This window comes from Meleagris gallopavo, chromosome 5 (assembly GCF_905368555.1).
Source record: "Meleagris gallopavo chromosome 5, MGAL_WU_HG_1.1, whole genome shotgun sequence".
Taxonomy (NCBI): domain Eukaryota; kingdom Metazoa; phylum Chordata; class Aves; order Galliformes; family Phasianidae; genus Meleagris; species Meleagris gallopavo.
In genome coordinates, this window is record NC_139408.1 from 37,614,691 (window position 1) to 37,633,190 (window position 18,500).

An 18,500-nucleotide genomic window follows, 5' to 3' on the forward strand; every position below is an offset into this window, starting at 1 on the left:
TTTAGAAAAAATAATAATTAGCATCTTGGTTATGAAGAAAATTGGATTATACGGGCTCACTGCAGGGAGGCAGTGCCAACCTTATTAAGCAAAAATGGAGAAGGAACATTAGCCCATGCCTCACCATATAAAAAGGAAAAGCCATCATCCTACTGGGATTCTCTTGGCAAAGCATTCCTGTATGTGTTACAGTGGAGAGACAGATTTGCTTTGAATTAATGTGTTTATTTGGTTCTATTCTAGGCACATGAGCTCTGGGATTTGTACACTGCATTGAGTAACACCCTCCTACCCCAGGCCATAGAAATCAATGGCAGAGGGAGTCTTTCTATCCCAGTTTGTCAGATCCAGTCCCTCCCCAGGTCACGGCAAGTGGCTGGCTCAGGGTCAGGGAATACAAAATAGAGTTTTCCCCTCGAAATATCAAAATCAGGCCATGCTGGGTAGATGAGGACTGGCTCACTTGTAGAGTCTCAGGATATGGGCCTAAGCTCACCAGGTCAGCCCACCAGGTCAGTCATTAGCAACCCCCAACCATTCGGTGGGCCTTAACATATGGCCAGAGCTTGAAATTTCTGCCCACTTCCCAGAGACCTTCCCAGGACAAAAAGCAAAGACAGAAGACAGACAGGGTGGCTCCAGATCACTGAAGGGATTCCCAGTAGAGGGGGGATCTTGCACTATCATTCTTCATGACTGTTCCTGCTCCAGGAAGGGGTGCTGAAGAGGAGATTGAGACCTTAAGGAGTATGTTTTGGGACACTTAAAGTCCTAGGGCTTCACATTCATTCAGTCTTACAACCTCCCTCAGAGCAGTATTACTCACTTCCACACTTCTAGCCAGGCACAAGGCCAGCACAGATCTTTACAGCATGGAGCCTCTGCAGAGAGGCAGTGGTCTCTTCCTTTATAGGCAACCGCCTGCCAAGCAGCTGGTTTCCCTGCTCTTCATCTGTCAGAGCTGCTGACAGCTAGCTCTGTGTCAGGCACAGCCCGTGGGGCAGAGACAGCATGCAGGCTCCTAGGACACCTCTCCTTCTGTGCTGCCCTGAGGCACCCAGCTAACATCAGCAGCATTCCAAGGGGAAGCGTGGCTCCAGGAGGGAAGGTGGAGAGAGCAGTATTATCCCTCAGAGAGCGGAGATGTCTGTCCTACTGCTGATCTCCACCTGGATGACACTAAAGGATCACCAGCCAAGAGACATGGTCACTGGCACAAGAGAGAATAATGTCTACATTAAAAAACTATTTAATGAAGTTTCTGCTGCTTGTTACAGTCTGCTTAGTATGTTTTTTTAGAGAACAGGTCAGAGTAAGAGAAAAAATGCATTCCCTGGTACAAAAGTTATCCTACCCAGTCTCAAACAAAACTGCAAGGTGCCTGCTCTCTCCCACCCTACCAAAAACAGCAAGCAGAAGATGGAACTGGCAGGCTCCTGGCAACCATGCTGATGAACATGAAGACTGCTGTTTTCTGAATAACCACATTTTTCCTTAAAAGCCTGTAATTTCAAGTCTAATAAGCCAAATTACAATAAACAAGTCTAAAAAACAAGAACTTGGGGTCCAAAAAACAATACTGTTTTCTTAACCCACTGCACATGGAAAATTATTTGAGGAATGTGCTGGTTACTCTGAGTGACTTTGGTCCATATGGGTAAGCAAAAGCCACGAGGTATCCAAGCAGATGTACAGCTGTGGCTTCTCTCAGTGACCTCAGCTATCCTCCTTGGGGCTCTTGGGGCTGGAGGCAAGGATGGCAAACTCTTCAAAGCACTTCCCTCTCCCCATCAGCAACACCTCAGTCTTTCCTGGATTTTGCTTCTATCGGCTGCTCTTTGTTCAAATGTTGATTTTGGCTAGATTGCCAGCAAGCTGGAAATGGGTGTTTTTTGCGTCTTGCATAAAAGGAAATGCAGAGCCAAGTGCCACAGAAGTATTACTGTTGTTTCATCCCGGCAATCTCACCCTTTCCCTATTCAAAGTCTGGCTGACCACAAGAAGGTAAACAGCCAGAGGCACTGCGGAGAGTGAAACCTGGACAGTGTAGGCAGTGGTGCCAACCCCAGATGTCAGTGGACAAGGGTAGGAAAGTAACTTCCTCAGCTGGATTTGTTTCTTTTTGCTAAGGAGAAACGGGTGTGTGCTGGGATGAAAACAGTGGGGAGCAGGGTAGGTGCTGGCCAAACCAAAAGAGAAGTCTGGACACCCTCAGAGAAGGAACTCTCTCCCAAGAGCCCCATTTCCAGACCCATGCTCCACAGGCTGCTCACCACCAGCCCGCTGCCTATCTCCTGGGAAACAGCTGCAGCCACCTGCTTCCTGATGGCCAGCCCTTCCCAGGGCAACTGCTGCTCCTTGCCTGGGGAGCAGGGAGGGCAGCAGTGCCTTTCTGGCAGGACCCAAGTGATAGGGCCCATCGTCTTCAGGGCACCCCATAGCAGTCCACGGAGCCACGGAGAAAGGCTCCCCACAGCAGGGATCCACCCCGGCTCCTCCAGCCTCGGCCTGCACGGGCTGCTCCAAAAGGAGAACTCACAGCCAGGACGGGGGCTGAGTCATGCTCAGCCCCTGATAACCTGCCAGGACAACAAGAGGGCTCTCCCTTGCTTTTGAAACACCAAACAACATGCTCACTATCTGTCTTGTAGGTTCGCCTGCCCCTTTGGCTTGTGGCCCTCGCCGCTTGGGGCCATGGGGACCAAACTCAGTGATTCACTTCCCCCTTTGTAATGCTCTGCGGTTACTGATTTTCCACTAAAACATCACAGAAGAATGGGCAGCCTCCACACCAGTGTCTGTGTCTACAGGGGAAGAGGGAAGCAGCCAGCCTTGGAAAGCAGCAAATTGACCGCAGACCAGAAACTTCCCCTTTGTTGGACTCCAAGCAGGTTCCTCAGCAGGCAGACAGGATTCACAGCTCAGGCTGCGGGACCTGGAGCACAGAGGGGGAGCGTTGCTTAGAGAGCACTGAAGTCTATTATCAATTTGCTCACAAACATGCTGACAAGGAAGACAGCTCTGTTAGGACTCACGGAGGAGGGGGGAAACCACACCATACAAGGCACCTGACTTCAAGCCCACCCACACAATGCCTATAAATCTTGGCTCAGCTTATTAACCCCACGAGGAACAGAGAAAGCTCAGAAGCCAAGGAGCAGTGCAGCACCCAGACTCCTCATCTGCCCCTCAACACAGCTAGCAATGAGCCAGCATTGACCCAGTGTGGCCCCACTTCTGGCTGTCTCCCTTATCACCCTGCAGTACCTCCATCTTCCTGTTCCCCTTGATGTATGACAGTGGCTGGCCTAGATTTCTCTGGATCTCCAAGTGCAAACCACAATGAGAGATGTGCAAGCCCACAGTATGGCAAACACCACACTCAGTCCCTCCACCACCAATCTGGCATCTTTTTTTCTGTGGCCTCCAAAGCAGTACAGATGCTTTAGGGCCATCCAAAACCTGTCGTGTGGTGCAGCAACACCTTTTTTTGATGCTGGTCTCCTTTCCTCTTTCCAGTCACTGCCCTCCTTCATTACTGAGCCCAGACAACAACAAAACACACAGCTCTGGACCACCACCCCCGTGCTTCCCACGCTGTCCTCTGCAGCCACCCAGCCTGCAGCACTCAAGCCAGCCTGCCTGGTGCTACTGCTTCTACAGCTGGAATTTACTGCCCTGCTCCGTCTACGCTTGCCCCAGTGTGGAATAAATACTTTTCAAGCGTGCAGAGGTGCAGAGGGCAGAACAGATTAAAGCACTGTCAGCCAACACACTGGGGCGGCAGGCTGGCACCTCACTGAGATCTTCACCAGAAGTATCTCCACAAACAATACCCTTGCTTGCATGCATTTACATAAAGCAACTAAAAAAACCCTTCAGCATCTAATCCAACTGCTGCTGCACAGAGAAAGAAGAGTGAGGAGATGGGTTGTGAATGCTATTTTTATCTGCTCAGAAGCTGCCAGGCACCACATAAACGAACCTCTGTGAGCACACAGACAGCTACCAGGTTCTTCCTAAGCAGTCCCTGCAGGTCTCATTTGTTCCCTGGCCAAAGCGGCTGCTCACACATCTCTGCTCTGCTCTCTACTGACGTGCAGTGTCCTTCTTTTGTGACGTGCCACACATGCCATCTGCCACTCTGTCACTGCTCATCTTCACTCTCTTACATTAGGGAGCAAGCAACTGCTTCCCTGGAAGCAGTCCAGACCCAAAGTGGCTGCAGGCAGGCTCCCTGCACAAGGGCATGGCATTGGGCTGCCACAGCAGCACATGTCACCTCAGGTCCATCTGACCCATCAAACGGTGCTGACTCCATCTCCATCTGATGAAACCTCCGGCAGAGGCACTGGCCAAACTGAAGCTGGGCTAACTTCTCCCCCTTTACAGCAGGGAAAAAAAGAATGCTGAGTCTCATGTTCATCGTGTTGATGAGAAACACCAACTCCTTCCACTGGGCTGCCAGCTTCAAAGCCCTGAGGAAACACATCACCCTATTCATCCTTACACCCACACATGCCCTGGGGAGCCGTGGCAGACAGCAGCCTTCCCCTGTTCTACATAGTATATAAAGAGGACAGGCAAAGCCTCTCCCACTGCAGGCATGCCAGTGGGGGTAAAGTATACCCAGAGGGCACAAGGTGGAGAGGAAATGTGTTTAATCCTAAGATGTTTTTTATCTACAGTGATGAAAGACATCCACTCAACGTGGGAACTCTTCAAGACTAAGATGTATTTCAATGTAAAGTAGTGGCTTGTATGTGGATTGAACACTCTGGCCTTTGGACCTATTAGCTCCACTTTGTTAAGTCTCCTCATGCTTCTCCATCTCCTGCCCCACACAGCACTCCTTCACTTACAGTATTGAACCATGACAGCTGTGTAGGAACATTACACTTTCCTGCCATTCTCAAAGTTAGTGTTCAAGAGGCATTTGGATAATATCCTCAATAACATGATTTAACTTTTGGTCAGCCCTGAATTGGTCAGGCAGTGCGACTCGATGATCTTTGAAGATCCCTTCCAATTGATCTATCCTATCCTATCCTATCCTATCCTATCCTATCCTATCCTATCCTATCCTATCCTATCCTATCCTATCCTATCCTATGTCTCAATATCACCAAGAATTGGGGAATGAGCATCTCAAAGATTAGTTCTTTAACAGAAAAAGCACAATGCCTCCAGCTGCTCAACAGTCAGAAGACTACAGCCTGGCTGGTGGCCAGGGGCACTCCTGGTCACATATATGTGTTGCCTGGTGGCAAGGTCCATGTTACAAGGGATATGGACCTGCTCTCACATCTCTCCCACATGACCTTCAGCATCCACACTGAGGATCAGCAGGGAGGAGCAGACTTTGGCACAGTGGGAAGTGACCAGGAGCAAGCATTACCTGGACTCCAGCCCTCAGCAGAGCAGCCCCTAAATGACAGCAAAGGCAAATTTCCAAGGTCATTACATCCCTGGAAGAGTGTAGTGTTGTAGAAAGCCTTGCAGCTGAAAAATTATCAAGGTCACCCTGCCAAGGTACAGGCAGTTGTAATACATGCCATTTGCTCCCTCCAGATAGCTGCAGCCTCTGAGCATGCTCCCCATGCTCTCAAGCCAACTTTTGGATCAGCTTTGCAGACGTGGATCTGTTAACCATTCCCCTCATCTCCCTCCCCAGCATCGTGCAGTTCTCAGAATTCCTCCCAATTTGTCAAGATCTTTTCTGGCAATGAAAACCACACTGACCCAGTGTAGAACTCCAGGGAGCACAGAAAAAGAGTCCATGCAATTCAGTCTTCTGCCTTCAATGTCCTAAGCACAGTTGGTCTCTTAAGAGAAGCTACACCGCATTACTCTCTGCTGCCTAATTTGCTGTTCACTTCTACACTGAAAAACTTTAGCCTCTCCTTCTTCCACATTTCTTCCTCCCATGGAGGATTTTTTCCTTCAGCTGTAACAGATAATATTTTTCCAGACTGAACCTCTTCTTAGTCCCTGCCTATACACTTAGTTTCTGCATGTCCCTGAGGAACGTTTCCACACAAGTGTTTGCACCTTGAGCCAAAAATGGAGTGCTGCAGAGAGCTGGGTACCAGTCCCACCTGCACCAATCACTTAGGGCAGCACAACTCAGAGCATTGCTGGAGCACATGTTTTTTATGAGGAATTCACATTTCATCTCAACCACTCATTGTGCCAAATCAGCGTCAATCCACCTCTTGTATCCTGCCAACACTGGGTGAATTATGGAAACACTCAAAACCACTTTGATTTTGAATAAGTACCAGCTTAAACCAAAAAAGGCAGCAAGTGATCAGATATGAGAAATTACAGCACAATGCATATTGAATTGCCTTCACCTGTGCTGCAGGAAGGGGTGGAGCCTGGCTCCACCTCTCCTAGACCCATTTAAGAGCTGACTGCCAGTGAGGAAGGATCTCTTCTGGAGATATACTCCACCAAAGTCTATCATGCAAGCCCAGGATAGGGTGAGTGTCTTTTTTTCCTACTCTAGTATAATAATTATATCAGCCAAACTCCTGGATATACTATATCATCTGCATATTGTACAGCTATATCATCTGTATAGTCATTGATTGTACACATATGCATAGGGGAACTGAACAAAAGCTGGGAGACAAACCAAACATGGGCAATACGGAAAAATTCTCCAGTGTTTGACTGTGTGACCTTACTGCCTTTAACATCTTTCTTTTTTTAAAAAATTGCTATATAAATTGTATTGGCATAAATGTCCCAAATGATAGATATATAAAATAGGCTATAATCTGCATTTTCTATTCTACAAGCACATTGCATTTGCCATGCACCCCACTCTTGACAGCAGCAGGATTTTTCCTTCAGGTAAAAAGAAAAATGCATTTGAACATTTTCTCCCAAGGCCAAGAGGCTGAATTAAGCTATAGAAGTTACTCCCAATGAGATGCAGAAGGACCAGGCCCAATATAAAGACCATATTTGGAGTTTAAAAGGAGCCTGAAAAGCTAGCTATCCTCCTGCTGCTCTGAAGCGTATGTAACCCCCTAGGAAGTAAATACATAAAACACATAAAACAGAATGGTGCTGACAGCTTTAAAGCACTAGAAAGTAGAGCAAGTGTATCCAGTGCCAGGCTAGAGAAGGTGTATCATATAATTTAAAAATAGAAGTATTTTTATGTAAGAAAAATGACATTTACACTCCTCCTGGGTAGCTTGAGTTTTTCCTTTAGGTTTCCCAGACAGCCTGCCAAGAGCTTTCAGCTGTGTCAAAACAGAAGAGGGGCCGAGCCCTGGAACTTATGGAGATCTCATTGCCCTGAGTGGAATCTCTTTTTCACATATTCTCACACGGACTGGCACTGGCTTTTCAGTTTCAATTTTTTAACAAGGTCTCAGATATCTACTCAAAGTTGGCTTTGGATCAAGGAACATAAATGCTCGGCCACCTTGTGAAACTTATATTGCCAAAGGGAACCACCTTAGAAAGCTGCAATTAGGACTTATCTGCATTGGGAAAATATGCCATTTGAATAACGGGCATAAACATGCTGCAGTAGGGAAGGCAAAGCTGGCACCAGCCTTTCACCATGAGTTCAAAGCCAGGCACTATGGACCTCCTGAGCTGGTACCAACCCGAGCAGAGGAGGAAACCTCGCTCAGCCCACGCAATGGGACTGCGTTTCCACACAGGGGCTTATCAGCCAGGGGTGGCTTTTACTTCTGTAGCTGTGTGGATATTAATACATTGCAACTCTCCCCAATGAAATGTGGATGTAAGTAAACAGAAGTGGACAAGCGTGTTCCGTAAGTGCACGGATGGTACTGACCTCCTCCTAGAGCTATTCATATTGTCACAGTGGACAAACTGACAAACTGTCCTGGGTACTCAGCAGCAGCCCAAGTACAGCAGTAAGAAAGCTCCTCTCTTTCTCATAAGCTTGGAAAGTTCAAAGCTGGCAAGTCAGGAGGCTCCAGGTGTTGCTTTAACAACGGAGACAAATCTGTCTCTGCTTGGAGCAGCGTATTCAAATAACAGATATTACCCTGATTTTCATTCTATCTGCTAGACCTCAACCGCCTAATTAAGGTAGTTTTGCCGAGTCACAACTCGCAGTGTCATGTTTTGAGAGAACAGAGAACTTTACTACCATCCTTGGCCACTAAAGTGACTATTATTGGTTTCATTCTCCTCTGTAAATGAGCACACGGGGCACTTGTCACTACAACAGGAGCTGATTTCTAACCAGGATGAATTGTTTCAGCTATTTTTCAAAAGGGGGGAAATATACTTTCTCCATCCAGCAACCTCTGCCGCACACCCAAGATCCTGCCTCCTGCTTGCTCCCTGCTCTTCTCATCAGTAGCTTCCCAGAGAGAGAAGAGCGGCTTTGGCAGAGCCTCCCTGCTGGCACAAGGCTCCCAGTGTCTCCAGGCCAGCAGCACTTGCCACAGCTCCTCCAGGGCTGCATACAGCCTGTCCTCTAGTCAGGAAGGGAGGAGATGGCTCCTCCTGGGTGCTAGAGAGAGGCTCTGAGATCAGGAGGCAGGGCGGTGGGCATGTTGCAACTCAGCTTTCTTCCTTTTCCATCCCAAAAACAGGAGGCACCTCCTAGCAACTGCCTTGCCCAAACAGAGCCCTCTCAGAGGAAGCTTCCCACTCTCCAGGGCTTAGCTGTACTGAGCTGTCTGCGCTGTGTCTCAGCACCTTGTACCACAGCTATTTCCTCTTCCCTTGCCCGGGTTCCTGGGAAAACGCTTTGCAGGTCCTGGTTACCTCTCCTTTTCTCTGAAGAGAAAGGATGTCTTGCTTGCCTAGTTCAGCACATGCACCCTTCCTAGGCAAGTGGAAGTCTCATGAGCACAGACCTGGCACACAGGCACCCTGGCACCCTGCTTCCATAAAAGTGATCTTCTCAGGTGGCTGTGGCAGGTCCCTCCCCTTCCTCCATGCCTGGGGTAGGTAGCCACGGAGCACCTAAGAGTCCGGCCAGAGAGCCAGGGGCACGAGCCCTCTCCACCCCTTGCTATACAAACAGGAATTATTCTGATGCTCCAGCCTTAGGAAAATAAAGCTGTTTCCATTTAGCTCAGCTTCTGGGCTGAGGTGCAGCTCCACCCGCGCAATCGTCCAGCGGGACTTCGCTTCCCCGGGCAGAGATTCAGGTTGAGATCAAGATGAGAGAGGATTTGCTGCTGGCCCATGCAGACAGGGCCTCCTGCACTCCCAGGATTTTGCTCTCCAGAGTACTTTCTGCTCCAAACAGCTCAGCACCAGGTTCTCCCAGCTTCTGTGTCAGCTAGCAGGTCCCCATGTGCTCTCAGCTGTCCAGCTCCAAATGTTCACTGAGCCACAGCCTGCTGAAGGGACCTGGGGAATGGTATGCATCTCCCAGCCTGTATTGTGAGGAATGAAAGTTTGAGCATCACCAGCTCCAGTCAGCAAAGCAATCCCAAAGCTGCCCATCACCTAGCCACATCTTCTCTTCTGCAAGTGCTGAGCCTAGAGAAGGCTGGGTGTTTTTCTTCTTTAGTCCCAGGAGGACTAAAGTTCCAGGTGGAAAGCCATTTGATGCCTCTTCCTGTCACTCCTGTGCCTCTCCAGAGCAGTGGTGCCAGCAGAAGCTCTTATTCCTGAAGAAAACACCAGTAAAGAGCCTCCTTCAGCAGGATAGCCTGACACCAGGTTCTCCAGCTGGGCCCAGCACAGCCACTGGCACACCACAGTAACTAGAACAAGATTGCTGGTTTCTTTTACACTGGGAAAATTTCATCAATTTTTCTAAGTATTTCAGTAGCAATTTTAAATATAAATCACTGGCAAGTCTGACTAGCAGAGGATAAGAAACCATGTTAAGCCGGCCCCACCTCTCAGGGAAGTAGGGAATATTTTGGTCCAAAAATGTTCTGAATAGCCCGTGATGCTGCTTTTCTACCTCTGCCTGAAGACTCCCTTCAGAATGTAGTGAAAGCAGAATCAACACCATCTCTGCTCAGAGGGCAGGTCTCTAGGGAGAATTCATGTGTTTTGCTGAGTGTTTATGCAACATCTAATACAGCGTTGTTCTAGTGCATGACTTCAGAGCTTCTGATTGCTACGTCCGTGCAAACAAACACATATAAAGCCAATATATACACAAATAAACAAAAACAGAAAGCAAATTCACTCATGAGTGTTGATTTCCTGTCTTGGCACAGCAAGAAGTGGCTTGGAGGTCTATAAGCCCCTACTCTTGTGCAATTCCTCCTTGTTAGCAATGAGAACATGCAGGGGGGTTGGGGACTGGTTGTTTGTCCTGGATCTAAAAGCCATCTCACAATAGCTGGGACCTGTAACCACCAGTGTCCTCAGTTCACTGGGACACCCAAAAGCTTCTTCTACACTTCCTTATTGACAAACTAGACGTAAGCCAGCAGTGGTGGGATTACAGTGAGCTCGCTAGAAGAGTTCAGTGTGCCCCTAGCACGACTCATCATTACCCAGAAGGAGATGGAGGTCTGGAAAGTCTGCTTAAGCTGTTGTTCTCAGACTTATTCAGTTGAGCCCCAATGAAAGTGAACCAGCGCTGGCAGCACCTAATAACCGATCCTTGTACCTGCAAATCTGAGCAAGATCTACTCAGTTCTGAGAAGGCCAATACACCTTCTGTATTTGCTTCTACAGAGCATTTGTATTGAGGAAAGCTGATGCAGAAGCACAGAAAGTACTTCAGTAGCACAGAGACAGATGATGTTGCAACTGCAATAAGCATGGTCCAAGTTCAGGATGCTCTGAGAGCACAGTTTTATGAGACAAATGATCATTCTGGTAAGTGGCTTCTCCCAGAAGGGGAGTCCATCTCCTTCCTTCCCCTCACTGCTAGCTTTAAAATTCTGTTCACTCCTTCTGGTCCTCGTGCTTTCTCAATAATCCAGTTTAGCCCACTGAACAGGCAGAAAATTATCCTTAATTTTGCTGTGTTAGTGTTTTGCTGGTTTATCGAACTAAGCCAGCTCATGCAGGGCCCAGATTACAGCAGTGGCAGTGCAAAGCAAGCAGTAGGAGGGCACAGTTGGGTGCAACAGCAGCAGGAGTACCCTCAGCTGCAGGCATTTAGGCAGCATAGCATTCCCTAGGATATCCCTCTTGCACTGCTCCACAGCTAGCCCAGAAATTGGCTGGAGGGAACATTCAAAAATAACTGGGAACAATCTGTCAAACAGCAGCAAGACTTTTCAGTGTGACAGTTGTATACTGTATGTTACATTGTCCCTGGACAAAACCCAAGCAACTGAGTAGTACAGGAAAATCCCCAGGGGCTGAAGATAGGCACACAGATGTGAACCAGTGGCAGAGTGCAGGCAGCCCTCCACTAGTCCGCACAGTGCTGCAAAGGACGAATATCCAAAGCTCTCACTGAAGTGAGGAATGGGGTGACGTCCTATGGCCTTCATGGGGAATGAGGGAAAAAGGCATGGCAAGATCCTTAACAGCATCCTATTTCTTTGGGATGGTGCCAAGGGATTTAAGGTATAGCAGGCAGCTGGGTATTCAGCTCTCCCAGCCCAGCAATCACTAGGCACTGAGTCTGTCTGGCCAGTAATACTCTGCAGATGCCTGCACGGTTTCGTGCCTCTGCACAGAGTCTGAGGTCATGTTCCTTACTGGGAAAGCCCCAAACAGGTGGTGTATCTGCAAGGGCACCACTTCCCCTCCTCTCCAGTCCTTGCACATAGAAGAGTGGGAAGAGGTCACTGCCAAGGGGACATTCATCAGCCATGAGTGGGATCGCAGGCATGTGCTAAGGCTGCCTGCTCACTTGTGCACCAGCCTCTCTCAGGCAGTGATGGAACAGGCTTGGCCACCTCTCCATGCCAGAATCACCTTAGCCTTGCTGAATTTGGTTCCCATCAGATAGTTTTTCGTTTGGGTGCCAAGATTTCTGGCTTTGGTTAACAATGTGAGAGCATCTCAAAACCAGCTTGAGGCACCTGGGCTGAAGCCACAGGCTCTTCTTTAAACAAAAGAATAGATGATGCCACAGTTATCACCCTGAGCTCAATGTGCTCCTTGCAATATATCTCCTGTACAAACCTCTCCTACACCAATAGCTCTGGTTTTGCTTCCACACCTGCTTGGGTACAAAAATGACCCAAGCAACAGCAGGGTGACAAAAAGTAGGGAACATCTGACCCAATAATGTCTAGAACCTAGAGAGAATATACCTTTGAGGTGCTACATGTATCTTCATTTTGCTTATACTGGCATTTGACAGCACACCTCGGATCTATGTAACTTCCCGTGGATGCTAAATGGACGCTGCCACTTTGGAAAGAGACTTAAGCCCACTCCCCAGCTTGCTGCCCCCACTCAGGCTGCTCAATGGACAATGTAAGCTGTCAAGCCTCTTGGTGCTCATGCTCTCTAGGATTGCATCCCTGTTTGCACCTATGGACTGCGACACCACCCAGGGACAACAGCAGTGCACAAGCTGGGGAGACTTACCTTGTGGGTGCATGCTGTGGGACAGATGCCTGAGCCTCTCGTGGGAAGGCATCCCGTTCAGCTGTGCCAGTCCTCCTCCGCAGGGGGCCTGCAGGGGGCTGCAGGGCAATGCTGGGCGGGTGGTATTCTTGCTCAGGGACGACTTCTTCGCACCTGGAGCCTTGAAAGCCCGAGCGACAAGTACAGACATGGGGCCGGCTGCAGGAACCCTTGTTCTGGCATGGTGGGTCACAAACAGCTGGGGGGGACATAGAAGGAAAGTTAGCGGGACGTGGGGCTCCCAGCAGCACGTTTGATGCTGGGGCCTGGCTGGGGCAGCACAAGTGACGTGACTCTATCTCTGTTCTGTGGGCAAGTGGTCTTCTGCTTAATAGGAGAAAGGTTCAGCCATACGCTCCTCTGTTTCCACTTCTCCCGACTGGTCTCACCAGAACACTTTTCAAGCAACATTCACTTAAGAAAGACAAAAAAATGGGCACTGTAGTCTACAGAGAGCATACAGCCTCCAGCGTTGCTGATTGCTCTGGGCAGGAACAGGACCTCAATCCAAATTCAAGGGGAGGCAACGACCACAAGAGAAGAAGCTAGCAGACACGGAGAAGAAAGATAACAGTGCTCCAATGCAGCCTCCTAGGAGTGGTTTTTATGCTACCTTTTTGTTTTATTACATTCTGGGATCTGATTTGAATGGTCCCCCTTCCTATCCCCTTCAGAACTTGCCAGCTCTCCCTCCACAGCTGATTTTGGAGTCACCATCCCCAAATTCCTTCACAGCTATGGGTACTTACAGTTCATTAACTTCATGCCCAAACCACTCTCCAAGCCTGCGTGTGTTCCTAATTACAGCACATCAGCTTCAGTTTGCACCCCAGGAGGAAAGTGCTATTAATTAAAAGCTGGACCCTAACACTTCCCAAGTTAACAGATGCCAAATTGGGTTTATGACTCAGTTAGCAAGAGCCAAGGAACCACAAGTCGCTCAGGTAGGACCAGGTTGGACGTTCTGAGCAAGCATATCTGAGGAGGCACTGAAAATCAGTGTCTTCCTCAAAGAAGAAAAGAAGGTAAGGGCTGGATGGCAGAAGGTGATGAAACCTCCCCAAGCAGTAAAAGACAAATATTAACCTTCAGCTCCACGGAAACCTTGTGGACAGGTTGCAGTGTGCAGCCAGAACTTCTGCTCAGACCTGTTCCCAAGACTGCCCCAGGTGGCTGCAGAAAGTCTGACATCCCACCACCACCAGGCACAGCTGCTGGGTATCCACGAGCACCTCTCTTCCTCCACAGCTCTCTTCTCACACTGCACTTATTATCAGGAGATACAAACACATATGTGGGAAATGCTGCTTTTCTGGACAATAGGAAGATGTAGAGATCATCTAGAGACTTCCTCTTTGCTTTGTGGCTTCTGAGCTCAGGGGATGCTCAGAGATGATGCTCTCTCCCCATCCATGGAGTTACAAATACTTTCTGGTGAGATGAAAGCTACTCCTTTCTTCTTGCTATAGTCTCATGTAATCATCTGCTCCTGGGGCTGGGGTCTTAGAGAAAGCAAAAGCAAGTGTCTCAAAAACTCTTAATAAAAAGATGAAATTTAGAACACTTCTGAAGTATTTTCAGTAACAACCTTCGTTTGTCCAAAAGCATGTAGCAGCTCCCTGGCACATCAAGCCTGTGTGCAAGGTCCTTGCAGCAAGGTAAGGCTGCAGAGGACAAGTGTGTGTGGTTTACCAGCCAGGTAAGGCAGGCAGGATTGCACAAAGGGACAGTCGCAAGAATCAACCTTCCATCACCTTGCAGACAAGCCAGGCCTGGCACCAAGCAAAGATATTGCAAGAAGGTATTCAAACTCAAGGTTCCTGCTCCTCTGCACAGGCTCTGGGTCTAGGACAGTGGTGAAGATCTTCACTGTAAGATCTCTGGCCTGTTCTTCTGCTCAGTCCCATTTAAATATGAGTCAATCTGTTCATTCAGTGAGGCATCCACAGCAAAACCAGGAAGGTGCTGAAGGACTTTTACCACTGGGGTGATTTAGTCCACTTACTTGTGGAATAGCTTGCTTATTGATGCAAAATAATGTGTAATCTCAGTTCTAACCTAAAGTTCTGACTGCCTTAGAAAACCCAGAAGGAAAGGACAATTAATACAATTGAGAGATTTGTGCAAGACGACAGTTAGTTAAATCAACAGCAATGTATGAATCAGAGACTGAAAACATAACTGCAATGAAAACCAGCCTGTGCTCAACAAAACCTACTGTCATTGTACAGAAGACAGACGAAAGGAGAGAGCACACGAATGTCATCTCCATTTTGCAGGGAAGCCCCAGGTGCTCATGCAACCATCCAAGACCACAGCAGTCAGCAAAAAACTCTGTATATTCATCAGGTATTTTAACCATGAGCTCATGTGTACAAGATTAGAAAACAGATGAGTTTATTAAGTCCTTCCCAGCATGCCAATTAAAAATGTTTCCTTTAAACTTTAAAATATCCATGGCAAAAAAAAAAGTTCATTCTGCTTCACCAGCCCAGCCAGGACAGCTACCTGGGGAAGCAGCACACACTTCTGAAATAGATGAATAAATGTTGTGAGTCTGAGCAAGAGCATTCCCCTGCTCTTCAGCACAGGGGAAAGAATCAGTCTGAGTGGGGAAAGAGGAGCTGATAGGCATCTGCTAAGCTATCTGTGAGATTATCCTCCTTAACTCCATTAGCTTACTTTCATTTCACCAGCAAATGCCATCATCCCCAGGTGAGATATTTCTCTTTCTTATCCTCCCAGTCACTGGCTCTCTTAAAATTCCCCACTCCTTACTGCACTTTTTAGTCTTAGTAGCTGGAGCAAACCAAAGGCTGGGAATTCTGCCTAAGGTTTGAATTGTACAAAGGTGCTGCAAGAGTCCCCAGAAAAGCATTGGTGGAAAAGGAAGAACTCACTATGCTCAGTAGGTGTCAGCAGCTGGATTAAAGTAAGCATTTGGCCCACCCTCCTCCTGCACTCAGGCTCAGTCAGACCCACCAGAGCTAAGGTCCTTCCCACAACCTGGATGCCTTTCTTCCTTGCTTCACCACGCTCAGAGCCTCCCCCCACCGCACTTGCACCCTGCTAACTTCCCTGATATGTCCCATACCAAAGAGCATGGGATCAAAAATTACACAACATTACAGTGCAGAAATTAACCAGAACGGGCAGTTCAGCTTGCACTGGCAGCTGTAAACACAGCCAAGCATCCCCAGCAAAAAAGCCCACGGAGGGAGGCAGCTGGGAACTCGGCGATGTTTACACACCATCGGTCTCCATCCAAGTCCTGACTGAAATTTCGCATCCCCTGTTGGGGTGACACTGTCAGGCCCGATCACGTCGATGGTGTCCTTTTAATTAATCCTCAGGAACAGCAGCACCTGAGCAGGCGCTCAGCAGCCCGCATGGCTGCGAGCCCAGATCCACGGCTCCTACAAAAACCCCTAATGAGAGAAAGATGCTGCCATTGCTGGCCTCCCACTCTGTTTACAGACACTGTCTGGCAGCACAGCATGCTCTCTACCGTTTGGCTTCTGTGGATGAGGGGGAGAGGGAGAAAGGAGGTGAGTCAGCCCTTGGCCCCTTGCTCCCAAACAGCGATTGCTAATGCAATTATCCCAGTGCAGCCGAAGCACTGTGAGACCTCGCAGCAAACAACGCTGAGCTCCATCCCACCAAACATCTGGGCAGCTGCTGCCACTCGAGCGAGGCCAGATGCTCAGGGAAGTGCTGGGTATGGAGGCTGTTCCCCCTGCCCAGTATGGAGCCACGGCACTTTTGGGGATTCTTTTTGGGACTGCAATGTTCGTACTCACGTTTGATGCAGTGGTTTGTGCCAGGAGCCACAGCCCAGCCCGAGCAGCACTGTCTCCCACAGACATTCGGCCTAAATGCAGAGACAAAAGAGAGTGATGAGAAGGGGGAGCTGAGGTCTCCGTAGCCAGCACCTCTGAGTCACCCGTCAAATTATTTCCTGCAGCATGTGATATTTCCTTCCAGATGGACCAGCAGCTGAGATCAAAACCCATCGGACAAGGGCTGAGTTGTTTGAGTGCCTGGAAGAGAGCCCCCCAGGGCTGTGTGAATGCAGCAGTGTGCACAGTGCCTTCTGAGCTGGGGCAGCGCTCAGCTCCCAGCGCTGAGAGAAAACATCCTCCTCCTGAGGCCAGCAGCTGCCATCTTTAACAACCTCGCAGCGCTATATTCTTTTCTGTGGCACTGGGGGGTGAATCAGGCCTCATTCAAATCTGGCCGTTATACCCCATACAAGTCTTAGGCTGACACAGATGAAGATAACACATCCTCTCCCATCAGAATGCTGCAGGCCCACTGTGCCAGCAGCCATATCCCTGCGATCATTTGCCTCCAGCAGTCCTCCAGTGCAAAGCAATTTCTGCCTAATTCCAGCAGGCTCAGATCATTTCCATGGTTGTTAATTCCAGCACTTTGACGCAAGAATGTTTTGACTGCCCTTATACAGACAGCATCCTCCCCACCAGTCCTCACTGTCTGCTTTCAGGTGCTAATTGCAGGTCATGTACAGCTGTCAGAGACACCACTGCGCCTTGCAAAGCTGAAGCAGGCAGCTAACCCTGATTTCTTTGCCACTTCACGTATTGACATGTCCATAAGGAGACAGGATAACAAGCTGCAGGTTGCTCTCCAAAAGTATTTACTCACCATGGAGAGAAAGTATAGGGAATTTATAACTTCTGCATGTCCAGGTAGATGGGAAAGTATGATCATCAAAAGATACAAAGTTAGAAACAGTCAGCCTGAGGGCTCTGGAAAGCCTCTGGAAACCAAGTCGAGAGTGTGGTTTATTTCTAATGCTGGACAAGGCAGTTAGGGCTTCTGACAGAATTTACAGGAACCATGGAAACATGCACATTTGTCTTCTAGACTGACTTTCACAGGAACACAGCAGGGTCAGAAGCTGATCCCGCTCTGAACTAGCACTCCTGAATACCCACAACATAAGATGACAGCCTCAGAAGTGCCAGAGCTCCAGGTATGGGGCTCACACTTCAAAATAGCCAAACAGAGTGGCAAGCAGGCATGCAAGGATGCCCTGGTGCTGGCAAAGAAAGGCATATGTAGGGATTCGGTCACCTCACACGGGAATTGGAAGTGGTCTGAGAAGCCACATAATTTATAAAGTGCTACCCGGTATTTCAGGATCAGTACTTTGTTAACCAGGTAGATTTTACCTGGAGAAAGTACTTAAATGCCTTTTGTGTGTCTTCTTGCAAACAGAATGGGCCAAATTGATTCTTGCATTCACTCACATCTGTTCTGGTTGGGCAACAGCACCGACTTTCAGCTTTTTGTCTGTGAACCCAGAGATCTATGGATTTCTTCTTCAAGACCTCCCCAGAAAGTATCCAAGGAAACTCTCATTTACAAACTGTGTAAGAGCCCACAAAAGGCCTTACACTTTTTAAAGCTGTGTGAATCAATAGAGAAAACCATTCTAGAGCTGTAGCAGGTATCCAGGTCTGGTGAGAGACTACAAGCATCAGCATAAACATCTTTGCTTTAACTCTCACATCTTGCATTCTTCCCTCAGCATGGCATACACCTTGCCAGCCACATTCCACCAGTCTCTTGAGAGAGCAGAGCCTTTTCTCTTTCTAACTTCAACTTGCTGACATAATCAGAGTTGCTTCTTGTAGGCATGGTAAGTACCTTCTCCAAAGAAGCTGTTTTGGTCTTGAGTCCAGCTGTAGGTTCTTGATGGAATGAAAGTTCAAGGTTTGTCTAAGTGTCTCACACATATACTCCTGATTGCTCCCAAGCTGAGCCTCCCCTGCCTTCATCACTCTCCTACTGGCTACAGGCAACCACTGCCAACCACTACAGAAGGGAAACACAAGCTCCTCAAGAGAGGACAGCTTGACATATTAAGAGGGGAGCAATTCTGCAGGGGGCAAAGAGAGAACATGAAGGGGAACATCTCCTCTTTCCACTTTGATGAGGGGACGGCCTCTTTGATG

General features: G+C 48.4%; 1 protein-coding gene across 2 annotated transcripts in view; it reads right to left on the bottom strand.

Annotated features, from left to right (window-relative positions):
- Positions 1-18,500, bottom strand: part of LTBP2 (latent transforming growth factor beta binding protein 2) — a 60,451-nt gene that overhangs the window by 36,885 nt on the left and 5,066 nt on the right. For both annotated transcript variants that reach the window (XM_085225313.1, XM_085225312.1), the window contains exons 2-3: positions 16,320-16,390; positions 12,481-12,718 (exon numbers count right to left, since the gene is read on the bottom strand). In XM_085225313.1, coding sequence (XP_085081439.1) covers positions 12,481-12,718; positions 16,320-16,390 — 309 coding nt within the window. The remainder of the gene's footprint in view (positions 1-12,480; positions 12,719-16,319; positions 16,391-18,500) is intronic.